The sequence below is a fragment of the Corvus brachyrhynchos genome, unplaced genomic scaffold (assembly GCF_000691975.1).
Source record: "Corvus brachyrhynchos isolate BGI_N302 unplaced genomic scaffold, ASM69197v1 scaffold70, whole genome shotgun sequence".
Lineage (NCBI taxonomy): Eukaryota > Metazoa > Chordata > Aves > Passeriformes > Corvidae > Corvus > Corvus brachyrhynchos.
Window position 1 is genome coordinate 8,511,571 of NW_008236217.1, and position 17,367 is coordinate 8,528,937.

At 38.0% G+C, this 17,367-nt stretch overlaps 1 protein-coding gene across 1 annotated transcript in view; it reads right to left on the reverse strand.

Moving 5' to 3' along the window:
• Positions 1–17,367, reverse strand: part of MAP3K4 (mitogen-activated protein kinase kinase kinase 4) — a 54,082-nt gene that overhangs the window by 36,249 nt on the left and 466 nt on the right. Inside the window, exons 2-7 of the mRNA XM_008643406.1 lie at positions 17,209–17,365; positions 11,959–13,340; positions 7,987–8,229; positions 1,689–1,835; positions 343–500; positions 185–237 (exon numbers count right to left, since the gene is read on the reverse strand). Of these exons, the coding sequence (XP_008641628.1) occupies positions 185–237; positions 343–500; positions 1,689–1,835; positions 7,987–8,229; positions 11,959–13,340; positions 17,209–17,365 (2,140 nt within the window). The remainder of the gene's footprint in view (positions 1–184; positions 238–342; positions 501–1,688; positions 1,836–7,986; positions 8,230–11,958; positions 13,341–17,208; positions 17,366–17,367) is intronic.

Sequence of the window (17,367 nt, forward strand, 5' to 3'; positions counted from 1 at the left end):
AATATCACTGTAGCAACAGAAATGGTGGAACTTCAGAGTCTTATTGAGGTAGAATGGCACCTTAAACTTCTTCCTTCCTAATGCAAGAGAGCTGTTGCCAAGTCCATGTACAAAAACAAGCAGCATCTTAGGGTCCACAGAAGCAATGTCTGTTACAGCAAGATTCAGGGCCACCTGCACCTACTGCATCCTACACCCACAGCCACTGCAATAATCACAAAGACTACCAGCTGCTTACTGACATCTCAAGAAGTCACACCTGGGAACCCCGAACAAGTGCTAACTTTAACACCTATCTGGCACAAAACACCACCATAAGCAGAGTAATTAAATAAGACCTACCAAAATAGTTTTCCAGCTTGAGCTTCACCTCCTCTTATATAAGGAGTTATTTCTTTGGTGAAATTCCATTCTTCCTCCAACAGATTTTTTAAACTATGAGATGCTTGAGGTAACTGCTGCAGCATTTGGATCCAGCTTCGCATATAATCAAAGTAAACCTGTACAAGGAAACAGATAATTTAAACAGAAACTGTAACACAAGGTGTTAATTTAAGGACTAGAACTTCTCAAATCAACAGAAGAACTCAGTATTATACAATTTTAGACGGTATTTCTACAATAATTTTCATTTCCTCCAACTGGAAATGAGCTCCATGTTTTCACACAAAAGGTGCAATTTATGGCTCAGGAAGTATTAAATTCTATGTCTCCACAATACCTTCCTGAAAATACTGACCCCCTTGCTTGCTGTGCTGCTATTTACCATTGTATTAGTGAACATCCACAGTAGCCAGAGTTTTTAAAGCTGAGCTGCTGAAAAACAGTCTCTGTACCTTTTATTAACTGGATTACTTCAAAAGGTTTTATCTGAACATATCCTCCTCGATACAGGTAAGTGCCACAAAAAGGTTCCTGAGATTCTACATTTACGCTTTGTGATCCTTTACATCAAGTCTTACCTCTCACATTTACTTAATTACTATTGTTTTAAACCAACATTTAAAAAATCCAGGTAAATACAATTCTTCTTCAACCATCTGCCCTTCAGGATCATACTGAATGCAAAAAATTACCTGCAATTTGTTTCAGTTCAATAATCTGTAACATCCCTCCTCAAAAAATCCACTTTCTATTGGTTTCAGGTATTTTCAGACTATGCTGTTAAAATGCCAAGATCATAGAATCATAGAATGTTTTGGGTTGAAAGGGACCTTAAGGATCACCCAGTTCCAACCCCTATCTTTCAGAGGCCAAGTGTTTTTCTTAAAAAGATTTCTTTAACTAATTGCAGTAACGAATACACATTAAAAATAAGGTATCAATTATGCATTAATGCAGTACCAATACAGTAAGATATAATGTCAGTCAAAAAATCGTATTTTATTCAATATTAAAAGGTTATTAAAGGTTTAGTTCAAACTTACGGAATTTACATTTCTATATATGAACCATTTTTGGTAAACACAAGCAATTTACAAGTCTACTGTACCACAGAGCAAAAAACAGTAAAAATCATTGCTAAAACAGCACTAGCTTCTGTTACAAGTCCATTAAAACAATAAAATTGCATCAAAGCACGGGGGGAAAAAAAAAAAAACGGCAACTATCCCTAAAAGGGATAACAGATTTCTATTAGCAGTATTCAGATTAATACACTTACTTGAACTCTCCTTTTGGAAGCTTACCATTAACATTTTATGCAGATCCTCTTCAAAAGAATCAATGTTGCAATCAATCTTTTGTAAGTCATCTAACACTTCCCGTAACATGAACTGGTAATATTGCTTCATTAAGAGTCCACCCTTCAGAACTTCTTTACACTCTCTCACTAGCTGCAAGACAAAAACCCAAAAACTGCCATCAGTCAAGACATTACTCTTAAATTCACCTGGGCAGTGAAAGCTTAATTTGCCAGTCCAGTTTGTCTAAATATGTAAGTTTTGTCACTAAATAATTTCTACAGCTTTTTGAAACAAATACAGTTGCTCTATACATCCACAGGAAAGATGTCAGTAGTTTTCCAAGATTATTTAATTGCAATCCTATTATTCACCACATAAATGTAAATGGAGATGGAGGCAGATGTTTCAGACTTAATCCCTGCCCAATGCCACAGCAAACAACTTCATGGATAATTAATTTAGAAAGGGGCAAAAGGGCTCACAGTCACAAAATCAGCAGTTTCAACAGAAGCAAGTCAGGAAAAATTGCAACGTGTTTAACATATGCTTAGAGAAGTGTTTTACTACAGTGAATTCACTGTCCATCTACTGGGCAGCTGCCCTCAACTCCAAGATCCATACCAGATCTGAAAACAATTTGTGTTTTTTTTGTTGCTTCCCTGGGCAAAGCTAACATGAGGAAAGTTATCTTTTCAACTGCAGAAGGGGTCGCCTTTGGAACAGCTGTCATCCCTCCCTGAAAGCTTAGTCTTTATTTATTTCAAGAGACATGTACAACCACAGGTAGAGGAGTACACAACGAGCAAGGACCTTTTCAAACCTATACTAACAAATGCCTTTCTTTCAGAAGCCCTTCAAGTGCTTAGTGTGTATTCTTCTGAAATCATTATCAGTCTTCAGGTTTGACAATCCCTCATCTTTTCTGAGGATCAGAGAGAATGGAATTGCTGGATGATGAATATGCTTTTTAAAATCCTCTATAATGGCTCTCCTGGCTAAGTAATACATCAATATAGTAGACTCAATGTATGAGAAATTATAATGGAACAAAAGCAAAAAACCTACAAGAATGCTATTAGTATGACATGAGTCTTTGGAATCCTTTACAGGCCAGAACACATGTTGTACTCCCCGATGTGCAGAGGAAACAAGAATAATAGTCTAAACTGTACAATTTAAGATTCACCAAGTTAGGTAAAAAAAGGGGGGAAAAAGTAATTTTTTTATAAGGTGGAAATGCAAAAGGACACTTTTATATCCTTAACATATCACGTATTTTAAAATTAATGTGCTTCTTCACTCAATCCAGTGTTAACACTCACTGTGTTAACCTGTGGGGGATTTTTCTCCCTTCAATACACATCCATTCCAAAATAAACTTGCAGAACTTCATTAACAATAGAGGTTTTTATTTCAATAATACTCTTTTACAGGGATATGCTATTGAATAACAGAATATAGGATTTACAAAAAATCTGTAGTGCTAATCTTGGTGTCAACTTTTGAAACTGAAATTCACAAAGCAGTGGCCAAACAAAATTTTGGCGTATAATGACCACATGAAAGAACACACACCTTAAACTGAAAATATTATCACTGTTATTGGGTTGATGGGTTTCTTTTTGTTTAGGTAGTTTATACAATAAATTATTTTCTCAAAGCAGGTAGAGCAAGACAAACAATACCAAATTTAACCACCAAACAGAAATAACCCACATGCACATACACACATCCACCTCTCAGCACTAATGCTGAATTTGAGAACCATCTTGAAATGCTCAGATACTAAACTGCCATTAAAAGAGAACAGCTCTCTCCAATAACACAGGATCATCAGGATTACAAAAACCGGTACTGAAAGTGAAACATGGACAAAAAGGAGGAAGGCAGCAAGAAAGGACAGGAGAAAAGGCACATTGTAAGAGGGATATAATCTGTGCTAGTTTTCTTTTTATGTATATACTTCTTATTGAAAATCAGATTTTTTTTTAATACAATTGACTTGCTAGTAATACAAAAATTTAATGCCACCTTGAACAAGTTGAGTAACAAGACTAGCATGCCTGATACATTCACACAGTACTGCTATGTATTTCAAATGGTACCAAAAAGCAGGAGACACTTCTAGGTCTCAGTGCCTCAAATAAGATTCATAGGTCAATCACTACCAAAAACAGACTGTGCTATGCTACTTGCATAGGAAGAAAATTCAAGGAATTGGGTTTGTTCAGCCTTGAAAGAGAATATGCAAGGGGAATTTAATCACAAATTTCCAATGCCTAGAGGACAGTTGCAGAGAAAATGAGGGCACTCCTTTCAGAAGGATGCACAGTGACCCCACCTGAGGCAACACACACAAGTTGCTTAAAGGAAATTCTGTCTAATACAAGGGGGAAAAACCCAACCAACCAGCCAACCAACCAAAAAAACACACTAAAAAAACCCATACACACACAAAAAACAAACAAAAAAACAAACAACAACAAAAAGAAAACACAAGAACAGAACACATTACCAGGAATAAAATTAAATACGGGAACAGATTGGCTGGAAAAGTAGTGGAGGAGTCTCTCTCTAGCTGCAAGTATCCAGGATCTGACCTAACAAGGACCTGAATTACAGAAGGGGTAAGGTTGGGAGGGACCACAGATGGAGACTCCACACCCTCTCCAAGCAGTCTGTTCCAGTGCTCAGTCATCCACACAGTAAAGAAGTTCTTCCACATGTTCAGGTTGAACTTCCTGTGCATCATTTTCTGCCCATTCCCTCTTGTCCTATTGCGTGGCACCACTGAGCAGAGCCTGGTTCTATCCCCCGGCACCCTCCCTTCAGATACTTATAGAGACAGAATCATAGAATATGCTGAGTTGGAAGGGACCCAGGAAGATCACTGACTCAAACTCCTGGGCCTGTGCAGGACACCCGAAGAATCACACCATGGGCCCCGAGAGCACTGTCCAAACACTTCTTGGACTCTGTCAGGTTTGGTGCTGCGACCACCTCCCTGTGGAGCCTGTTCCAGTGCTAAACCCTTTGGGTGAAAAACCTTTTCCTAATATCTAATCTAAACATCCCCTGACTCAGCTTCGAGCCATTCCTTTGGGTCCTGTCACTGGTCACCACAGAGATCAGTCTGTCTCTCCTCTTCCCCTCCAGAGGAAGTTGTAACTGCAATGAGATCTCCCCTCAGTCTCCTCCTGTCCAGGCTGAACAGACCAAATGACCTCAGCCATTCCTCATATGGCTTCTCTTCAAGGCACTTCACCATACTCATGGCCCTCCTTTGGATGCTCCCCAATAGCTGAATGCCATTTTTACATTTGGTCACCCAAAAATGCCCCCAGCACTCAAGGTGAGGCCGTCCCGGTGCAGAGCAGAGTGGGACAATCCCCTCCCTTGCCCAGCTGGTGATGCTGTGCCTGATGCACCCCTGCTTGGCTCTCCTGGCTGCCAGGGCACTGCTGACTCATGTTCAACTTGCCATCAACCAGGACTCCCAGGTCCCTTTCTGCAGCACTGCTTTCCAGCATCTCATTCCCCAGTCTATACACAAAACCTGGCCTGCCCTGTCCCAGGTGCAGAATCTGGCGCTTGCCCTTTTTAAAATTCATATGCTTGGCAACTGCCCTTCCGTCTCTGCCACCTCTCTAGATGTGGGAGAGGGTGCCTTGAGGACTGCAAAGTTGAATGCCTCACTTGCACCAAAATCAAAACAAAAATAATTAACTCCTCTACTAATAAAGTCTCACCAAAGTACAACAATAAAGCACTGGCCCTGGCCCTCAATGCAGAGAAAGCCAAGGCACAGCAGCCTACCCAGAAGACCATCTTACAGAAGGAAGTGAAGCAGCAGCCACTTCCAGAAGCTGTGCTGCAGCACCAGCTCTCCTTCCTGAAAAATACTTGATAGAATTGACAAATCTTATGTCTGCAGTTAAGATGGCCCAGTTGTATTGAGCTGCATGCAAGTTCTGCATCCTTGCCCAGCAGCCAGGAGAACAGCATGACTGAAGATAGCTGGGTTGATCATATTCCAGATGGTCAGCTTCTGAGGGCTACAGAGTGTGATGCAGGACATTGATGAGGTCCCCTCTCAGCTGTCTCTTCTCAAGGCTGAACATGCCCAATTCCTTCAGCCTTTCCTCACAGGAGAGATGTTCCAGATCCCAATCATCTTTGCTGTCCTCCACTGGACCCACTTCAGGAGCTGCACATCTCTCTGATACTGAGGAGCTCAGAACTGGACACAGCAGTCCTGATGCACCCCACTAAGGCTGAGTAGAGGGGAAGGATCACCTGCCTCAACCTGCTGACTATGCTCTAATATGATAATAAAACAATCTAATTTGGGGATCAATCTAATTGTAGGACTCAGCTTCCAGAAGGTTGGACCAGAGTATCTCTAATCCAGACTTCTCTGTAATACTCCGTGAACTTGCAGAATAACATAGATTCCCGGACTCCTGTTTTGAGCTTGCTCAAGATTTTATGAATTATAATTCTTCAGGAAACAAACAGATCTATTTGTGAAACAACCTCCACAGCTCCTTTGCCTGTTCAGAAATACTGCGTGGGACAGGAAGCATTTGCTGAGCTGAATTCATTTTTTCAATGTCATCAGCAAGGCAGTATCCACTGATGTGGGAACCTAGAATGAAGAGAATATTTCTCTGCCTGTTTTGAAAGGTTTTACCCCCCCTGGACAGTACTGGTTTTGACCTTTGTCCATGGGAAAATCTGCTTAACCTCTGGGAAGAATTTGAATCTACAATGGTGTGAATTAGGTGATAGAATACTATGTGAGATTATCACAAATATTCTCTGCATTCTAGGTTCCCACACACCACCAAAACAGTCTGGTACAAACACATTGTTTTCCAGGAAGAAAGTATAATTTTTACTTAACTCAGAGTCCACAAGGAGCACACAAAATATTAAGGGGGGAGGGGGCCGGGGGGGGAAAAAACCTCCCCAGACTCTGGAGCAGTTGTGCTTCATGTTCAGAAATACTGCGTGGGACAGGAAGCATTTGCTGAGCTGAATTCATTTTTTCAATGTCATCAGCAAGGCAGTATCCACTGATGTGGGAACCTAGAATGAAGAGAATATTTCTCTGCCTGTTTTGAAAGGTTTTACCCCCCCTGGACAGTACTGGTTTTGACCTTTGTCCATGGGAAAATCTGCTTAACCTCTGGGAAGAATTTGAATCTACAATGGTGTGAATTAGGTGATAGAATACTATGTGAGATTATCACAAATATTCTCTGCATTCTAGGTTCCCACACACCACCAAAACAGTCTGGTACAAACACATTGTTTTCCAGGAAGAAAGTATAATTTTTACTTAACTCGGAGTCCACAAGGAGCACACAAAATATTAAGGGGGGAGGGGGCCAGGGGGGGAAACAACCTCCCCAGTCTCTGGAGCAGTTGTGCTTAACAACAGAGAATGCTATGCATCGTTTTACTCTATGACTGTTAAGGTTGAAATTGTAGGCTTCAATCAATGGGGGGAGCAAGGGGGAGCACAGGAGGGGAGAAGGAAGAAAGGACAAATTTATTTGGGACCATAAAGTAACATAGCAATGGATTTTGGATCAGCAAATAACTGGAATGTGAGATCATAATCAGTCCAAGAGGTTATTTACATGTTTACCCTTGGAGACCATCTGATAAAACCCTGATCTGGTTATGCAGGGAGATCAGATTAATTTAGTAGAATTTAGCCTCCAGAAAATAAATCCTTATACAATATTCTCAACCAATGACAGGACTGACAATCTTGGGTCACTGCCCACAGAAAATAATACAATATGCTGGGGAAAAACTTTTTTTTTTTCATTTCGTTTTTCTTCTTAATTAACTTCCACTATGTGACTACTGCATGTTAGCCGATGCCTTACATTCGCAAGAGAAGAATTATCAAATCAAGGAAAAAAAGAGAAACATAGATCCTTAAAACTGCTTATACTGCCTAAGAAACCCAAATGGCAGAAGATGTGCTAGAGATTATATAGCTTATGATGCAAATGGAACCAATACGGTTTACTTTTGTTGGTTAACAATATTTTTAATCACCAGTTTTGATTTGGAAGCCTAAATCAGAGGTATATATGATCAGTTATTTATTATGCAAAAAGCAGATCTCCATATGAAATACAAAACCATTTACAATAATTATTACACAATCATACATTGCAATTTCTTACATTAATCCTCTTTAAGCTGACAACCATATCATAATGAAATGACAAAGTATTTCAAACAGGAAATATGTACTAAAAAAGCAACTGAAGCAAACCTGTTTAATACTCAAAAGAGATGGTTCCCCAGCAGGTCTTTGTTCCAACCTCAGCTTGAGACATTCATGGATAACATTGAGCAGGACTCGGCAGAGGACCAAGAATGCAGGTTCAAAAGATGGCAAATCCATGGATTTCAACTCCTCCCATGATACAGCGCTGCATTTTTGCTCGCAACAAGGTGGGAAATTTAGTAACTGCACATAATCTGAACACAACATGGGATCTGGAAATTCTGAAAACTGTAACAAAAAATAGGTATCATGAAAAGGATCCTTGTAATTCTTTTGGATTTTGGATTTGTTTAAAGTAGCATGCACAGAAGTGTGTTTTTAAAAGGTAACAGTCTATTAGATGGCAAGTCAACCATAGAAGTTTCAAGTTTATATCACTGGGGATTGTTAAAGCTAACTTTTTTTTTTAAGGATCATCAGTCTCAGGAAAAACAATTATGGACCCTTGGAAATGAAAAAAACCATTTACTTAATGTTTCTGCTATGACGGTATCTAGAAAAACAACCGTATACTAAGCTAGATCAGGTACATAACCTTGTTCCTTTTCAAATACATAATGCATATATTAACATAGAACTCCACATTGTAAATGAATGCAATATTCAAAAAAGTGTCACTAGCTAAACTAAGCTGAAGTATTGAAAAAGTAACTTTTGAATTTTGGTGGATTTCAAATTTAAACTGTTTAAAAAAGAAAGATGACATATAGAGGTCAAGCTGGTTTGTTGTTTTGGGGATTTCAGGTTTTTTTTAAATAATAAACGTACTTTTTTTAAATTAAGATTACATTTAAAGAAAATTACTTTTCTAATTAGAGAAAATAATTGAGACTATATGAAATAAACATCCTAGAAATCTAAACTATACACCTTCTGATAACATTGTAAGCAAGGCTGTGCATGGAAGCACTGAGGCTTGATTTAGAAAGAAAAGCTGGACTGCAGAACATGTGTAGTTCCAGAAGATAGCACCACACAATTAAATCTCATTTAAGGATGAGATTTGTTTCAGATTAACTTTGTTTTATTCTTATTCTCATTTCTCAGCTGCTAACTATGACATCTGAATATCCTTCATTCCTATACTAGACATGACTAGCATTTTCTAGGTTTTTCTTCAGCCAAATTTAAACACCACCACAAAAGGGAAAAAGACATGACCAGTAATTAGATCAATTATAAAGTACTGCCTAGAAAGTATAGAAAACCTTGTAATCTTATAATCTAGCAGAAAATTAAAACACATATTTAAAAACATATCTTCTTGGAATATTAATGTCTTTTTTTTACTCTCCTTAAAAGGAATATGCAGCACCAGAATAGCACCAGAGCTAAAGATTTTTATACAAAAAGTTTTCATTAACAAACAGATCATAAAAATACTACACTTCCACAGTACAACAAAAAAAATTAAGAAATACAATCCTCATGGTGATGCAAATATAGTTTGGGGAAATTCAGTTGTTATAAAACTATTAAAGAACTAGTCTACGAGCAAAAATAACACAGCCAAATTCAACAAATTTGTAGTATCATTTTCTAACATCAAGGATAACAGCAAATGACATTAGGGCTTAGTACTAGACACCTAAACTTCTATTGTTCAATCTGACTAATCTTAATCTTCTGCACATTGTTTCAAATACTTTTTATAAAAACCCCAAGAAAAACTCTAAACCATTTATTGAGATCATACAAAAAAACAGACCCAAAAGTGTGGCCAGTTGAATAAACAACAAACAAGGTACATGAGCTCAAATATGTTCTATTAAAATAATATCTGATTTTATAAATTTAAATTAGAAATATTATCCATCTTCATCAAGAATGAAATTGTACAACTTCTATACAAAATGGACTGCATAGTGTCTAGAGCCTTGTTAAAGTTTCAGAGCCTATGGAGGAATCAAATGTATGTTTTTAAGACCAGCAATATGTATAAAGATTTACACATATTTAGGATGAAATGAATGTTAAAATGTATACAGTGGAAGAATCCAGAGGCACGTTTTAGATGTGTTTTAGACAGTGTTTAAGCAACAACAGAAACAAAAGCATGTCCAGAGACTTAAAGGTACACACACACACACAGAGTCAAGTTACAGAAGCAACAGAAACAATAAAGATTAACAGATTACTAACAACTCTGTCTCTGAACTGCACTAAAAAAAAAGACACTACATTCCAAGTATTGTCAGGTGCAAAGACCAAGCAATTGAAACCCATCTCTTCCATTCTAGTATAATATCATCTTTTGCTGCAGTAGGTACCACAACTCTGATGAAGAGTTGTTCGGGTTCTTTTCTGACAACATGCTTTAAACGTTGGTGCAGGAAAGAAGTTTACAATTTTATAACATTCACCTTTACTCAAAGTAATTTCTTAAAGGAGAGTAATATTCCAAAGAAAAGGTAATAATTACTGAAAATGAACATTCAAAGTAGTCACAAGAGTATAGAAGAAGGGAGAAATGATTAACCTTAACATCTTACACAAGTCATCCAACACTACATTACCAGAAGGTTTAACTGTGTGAAGCTGCAGCAAAAACTCTAGCTACTTCATGTTTCCTTAATTTGTTTTAAAAACCCTTATGCAGTCAAAACTTTGGAGGTATTTAGCAGTTTCAAAAATATATTCAAAGTCCATTTTCAATACCCCCAGACTATATAATTTACTTCGATTTTTTTAAAATGTATTTCAACCTATATATTAAGCTGACCTTTCTAAGTGTACATGGTTTGGGCGTGCTTTTGGTTCCTGTAACAAGATACCTGCAAGTTTTGCTTAGGCACTTGACTTTAAGAAAATTTTCATGTATTTCTAATGCAAGTTTTCTAAAACACAAGCTAAAACCAATTAGAGAATAAATAAAAATTCAACTAATAACTTCATTTCTACAGTAGTATCTACACTAATAACAGTATGAGTGAAAAATTTCAAAATCAAATAGCTTTATATTTATAAATTCATTAATCCTGAAAAAAATAACCTCCACGGGAGATAAACAATTCTTACTCCTTTTGCAAACATGACCATCAACATTAAGAGATCAGCAACGTATCAAAGACCACATATGGTATCAGTATCAGAATGGGCATGTTGGCTAAGAGATGCCTTTGCCCAGAATTCACTGTGCCACTTTACCAGGGACAGCAAGTAATCCTTACCACTAATTTTTCCTAGCATAAAAATATCTACAAGTTAGATAACAGTTTATATTAAGAAACAATACTCCGCCTTGAAAGAATTAGTGACCACATCTTACAATATGAAACTACTGTCCTTCACTTACTGCTTAATTCATAAATTGGTTTTATTAACACATTCTTCGTTAAAAATATAAAATGACCCAAACAAAAATAATGATTTAACTACAAGCCAGCCAAAGAATGTAACATGCTAACATGACTTGTTTTCACAGATGTCAAGGTTAAGAGAGTCCATTCATTTATTCCATCTCTCCTCGAGCATAATGTGCTTGTGCATAATCAGTACTTGATTTATGTAGACAAGAAAAACCACACAACTATAGTGACATTTTTACAAAGAATGTCTTACAGAAAAACATCCAGTCTTGAAGATGAGAAAAATTAACACCTCCATTGCTGATTTTTCTCACAATTCAACTGTTGTGCTTAATTTTCCACAGTGATTTCTCTGACTTGTTGATTTAGACATTAGAAAATATAACGAACAAAGATGTTACCATAAAAATGTCATTTCAATTACAAAAAAGAACAGAGAACTAGCTTGGGCTTCACACAAATTCAGTGACACGACATATTCATTTCTGTGGAAGGAGAACTGGGCTCCTAATCAAAATATACACCGTCTTCCAAAAAACCAACTAAGCTAAGCAACTGAAACATTCATAAAATCCCAATTCCTACATTTTCAGTTAGAAACAATACAGCAAGGAGGTACTCCTGTTATCCATTTACACTAGTAACCTACCTCCAGCTGGTGATCACTCCTTACCAACGCCATACGGGCCCTTTGCAATGAACCATGCATTAGCTTGTGCAGTCTTAAAATTAGTTTTCTCAACCCCATTTGCTTCAGTGCTTTATCAACAAACGGCCTGTAAATAGAGGTCAAACAGTGCTGGCTGCAGCTTCCCTCAGCACTGCACTCTGGAATAACCCAGGAACTAGAGTCATCCTCAGATTCAAGCCTATCAAGCCTCCTTGGAAAATGGTCCTGAAAGTCAAAATTTGGCTTATTAGTAAAATTGTTCTTGATGGCTTGCCTAAGTTCCTCAACATTCTCCTCAGAGATTTGTTCTTCACTATCACTCTCCTCTGTGCATGTTCCTGAGGATTCCTTTACTTCTGTTTCCCTATCAATATCTTCATCATCTGGATCATTTTCCTTAGACAGTCGAGGAGAAGGAATTTCAAACACTGGCCAGCCAATGTCAGAAAGATTTTTGATGCCCAATACAGTTCCCATAATCCTTAGTTTCTGGTTTAAGTCTTTTGTAATATTTAACCATAGACAGAGTGCCTGCACTCTGTCTTGAAAGTCCTTTGCAGCATACTTTTCATAGTCCTTTTGAAGAGCCTGCAGAGATGGATAAAGTGCTTCTATGTACTCCAGCAGCTCCATTATTCGCTTTACCTGCTCAAATGAGACCCGCTGGCGATGAAGGTGTTCATGGTAACTTGAGTAACCCAAAGCACTAGCTCCATGTGTTGATTTGCAAACTCCTTCTCCTGAAGTACCATTGAGACTGGCTCCATTTTTTACAGAGGAGAAGTTTCCATAGTCCACTTTGAAGGTGAGGATTTCATTGATGATATCAGGAATAGCTTGGCGGGCTGCATAGAGATAGAGGTCTTGGTCATTAATGCTCCGGCCAGCATGCCAAGCCTGCAGCTCCAGCCAGATCAGTTCATTGGATCGGTTCAACCAGACAGAGGAGGTGTTTTCCTGTCCTCTTTGTTCCCTGTCCTTTTTCTTCGAGACTGAGGTAAGTTTTAACAACAGCCGCAGGGTTTCAAAGAATTTTAACCGGTCTGCTGGGCAGTCAGTCCTAGAAGTCTGGCGTGTAGTTCTGGGTATTGGCATGGGCACAGAGACTGGAAGCTTAGCATGGCTACAGCCAAGGCTGAGGTAAGGCTTATTGAGATCAACATCTGGAATTGGTTTTTTTGGCAGAGATCCACCAACTGAGTCTAACATAAATGAGCACTGCACATTTTTCTTGTGATCTCGTTCTGTTGTCCTTAGGGCATCTCTGATCTTTTTCCCTTGCTTATAGCTGTGTTCCTCCACATTCTCAATGGTTTTCCCATTGTCTTTATGCAAAGACTGAGCTGGCATACTCATCTTTTCTGTAACCAAAGGAAGAAGAATGTGACTGTAGCAACAAGAAAAAGCATTTTTCAATTCAGTTACCAATCATTTTTCTTAGCTTGAGCATAAAAATGTTTAATATCAATAAAATAAAATTGGCATGGATAGAAGCAAAATGTAGTCTTATTATAAGTTACCACTACTATACCCTAAACCAAAGGATCTTTTCTTCTTCTCTTGCTTTACCTCTTTTGTAGAAAGAACCTCGGAGAATTCTCATCTTGATTATACCATCTACTGAGAACTGAGTATGATCAAAAGGAAAAGAACGGTTTCCAACTTCATCTTCTATACATTTGTCACACAACCTCCGAAACAAACTCAAAATGCAACAAAGCATTATTACAGTATCAAAGTCAAACAGAATTAAAGAGACTCCACTGCACATGCAATTTCATAAAAGCTGGAGCACATAAAGATTTTGAAATTTTGCTTGAACGCACCAATCCTGCCTCTTGGGGAGGTTGATCTTAGTTCTGTGAACCCCTCTGTAATCTTAATACACTGCCTTAGCACCTTGAGCCTGCCTCCCCACTGTCACAACACACACTTGTTTTCTTCCTTACTATGGACAACAGCTCTTTCCTGTCTAAAGGTGCAATCTCCTCCTCTCTTCCAGTTCTTTCCTCAGGAGCAGCAGACCTTGTCACTTTTCTGTAGAACTAAGAAAAGCACTTCAGTCTAGGCTTTGCAGATCAGAATAGGAGGAACTACTTGGCATGAAAAGAGTGGTCCTCTCTCTCTCAGAAGTGGTGGCAGGCTGACGGGAAGAACCTGTATGCAGACTACTAAAGAATAGTAGTTCCAGCTGATCAGCAGCTGGAACACAACAAGCTCCATGGTCACAGGGCCTCTGCTCACTCAAGCACAGAAAAGACTTTCAGAATGATGGTTGAATACTTAGTCTATTTTCACTGACCGCAGCTGGCACAGCTGCAAGGAGGCCACAGCCCAAAGAGCTAGGCCAGGCAAACAGCAGGAAGGGGCACTCTGCACTGGCAGCCAAGCAGACTGAGAATGGAGGTTGACAGAGATGAAACACACACGCTCTCCACACAGACTTTAAGTAGATTAGAAATGAATCAACTTCTAACAGCACTTTGATGTTGAAGATTTTGGTGGCCTTGCAAAATAAATTAAAATCCTATTACATGTAAAGATCACTTTCTTAACTTGCATTCTAGATAGAACCTCTAGATCCCTTCAGTTTGTATTTTTAACATGTTATTCTCCCTTATCATTATCTTCAGATTCCCCACATCCCCAAAACACATTGAAAGAAAGGCAAGTTAAAAATTACTCATTATTAGACATCCAAAAAGACATAATACTTGAATGTTCATCATCCTTAACAAAGCCCAGGCACAATAATCTACAAATTGTTTCAAAATCCTCTCATCAAATAGACACCAGTGATTCAAATACACCTGACAGTCCTGCAATAAATTAGTACAAATGCTATAACTGTATGAGTTCCTATTACTACTTGTATTCCAGTATAGTAATACAGACTTCAATTAATTTGCAAAAAAAGTTCAGCTGTACTAACAAATTTTGAGTTATGATTACTTTTAATGCTACAAAGGGCAGGGGGTTTCACAACTAAGCCACTATCAGTCAGTGAGAGGGAGCATGTGGTGGAGTCTGAGATCTTAAAGAGGTCATTAAAAGAAAATACGACAAAATGCATGTGAAGAACATGATGGGGGTAGGAAAGCAGGGTGAACAGTGGCTCCCTTTCAAGTATGAAGCTGCAAAAATTTTATACTAAAAAGCAGACACAGGCACTCCTTTTACATAGTACACAGAGAAGCTAACACTTCAGTCAGTAAGCAAGCATTCATGGAGTTCAGGAGACAGATCTTACGAGCACCTCTGAAATGCATTTAGCTTAGAAAAAATGTGAACCTCATGGGTCTTGGGCTACAGGAGAAACAATTCAGAAACTAAACAGATTATTGCATCAATTTATGTTTGGATACTAAATGCAAGTTATGAGAAACTTGGTGTGACAGAAATTAAACAACCAAGTATCAGAAGCACAAGTAAGCCAAGACCCTCATTTCCAAAATTCTTGCAGTTATCTAAAAAAAGATACCTTAAATCTTATTTGTAAACATCTGAAAAGTTATTTCAAATTTACTTTTTTGAGTGATTAGTTGCATCAAACCAACCCCTGAATGAATTCTCTTACTGAAGTATACCCATTCAAGCTCAATAAGAGCATATGCGTACACATTCAAGGTCAACAAACTACTCCACAAGGTTTTGGGGTGGCTTATTTTCATAATACAAAATAACTGTTATGAGATGGTACACATAGGCAAATAGAAAGACCTTGCTCCAAAAACTCGAAATCTACAAGCAGGGATAAACAACAACTCCTTATTTCCCATAAAGGTATCAATCTTCCATATTTTCTCAGAACAAAGGCTAACAATGAAATATAATGCGTTATGTTTCTTTAGTATCACAATGTCCATGTTTAGAACTCTTTTTTAAAGCACAGAATGAAACAACAACAACAAAATCACCAAAAGCAGGAAAAGTTTACATAACCACTATATATAGGGTTAAAATAAATAGAGTTAATGTTGCAACAGAAAAATTTTACTGGATTTTAAATGCGCCTTTTAGCAAAGTTTAAGAGGCTTAATAATTCCAATGCCTACAGTTAACTGGCAAGAGTAACAAGATTTCTCTGTAATTTCATATAAGGAAGAGGTATTTTGGTGAATGTTCTCTTCAGTGACGTTATTTGGAGGTTGTATGAAGTGAAAGGGAAACAGAAGCTTTGGAAAATGTTTGTATTGGCCCTTCCTTTATTATTAACTTGCATTACACAGCCCTACACAACCAAAGATTTGACTATATTCCCTTATTCGCCCTAAACAATTCACCTTTTTCTTCCCTACATTTTACCTCAAAAATGTCATCCTTGCTATGTACTCTAACATTTCCTTGTTCCACATGACGCAATTCTAAAAATTGCTTCCAGAACATAAACTGGCAATAGTCAAGCTGTCATAACTATGGCAAATAATCCTCTGACATCGTCCGTTATTTGTTTAAAAATATATTAAACAAACAAACAACAAAAACCCACACAAGAACCTAGTTGTATTCTGTATGAAAACACTGAACATACAATCTTAAATGGCTTTTTCGCACCAATTCAATCTCAACCAAAAAAAAAAAAATCACTTTAAGCCAGAAGATTTTATTATTAGATACCATTACATAGTACCTTTAGGAGAAGAATGCCTATCAAGTATCTTTTGGGTTTTCCCCCCGTTACCTCTATACTGAAGCACCAGAAGCAAGCAGGAAAAACTACACTCTAAGTGCTTCAGTGACACTGAAGATTAATCACTGAAAACCGTACTTTCCAATAAACAGCCTGTGAAGTGCTTCAGAACATGAAACTTGGGCAACAAAGCAACTATACCATTACTAGAGATCACAGAATCGCAGAAAAAAAAAGATTGAAAAATACTTCTGAAAGCAATTTTTTCAAACTTTCTGCTCAAAGCTGGGTTTATTTCAAAACTAGTTTAGCCTGCTCATGATCTTAACCAGTTTTGTTTTACAAATCTCCCAAGATGGAGATTCCACAATCCAACAATCGCTCTGGCAAACTGCTCATTGTTTAAGTATTCTCATAGCAAAATTTTTCTTCTAATATGCAGGAGTTTTCCCTTGTTGGAATTCACAACAGCTGCCTCCCGTTCTTTCACTGTACCTCAGTACCTGGCTGCATCTTCTGTACAACCCCTCCACCAGGTAACAACAGGCTACTGCTACGACTATGATCATTTAAGGAAAAAACCAAGACACCACACCTACCTTTCAAAGTGGAGCGGCCGGCAGGCCTGCCGACGTTATTTTTCTGATGCTTTGTTGACATACGTTTCATCTGGCGAGGTGTACTAGGGGGAGAAGTGCCATAGAAAGTGTCAGCACTTGCTTCATCTGATAATTCTTCAGGGTCAGATTCAGAGATCT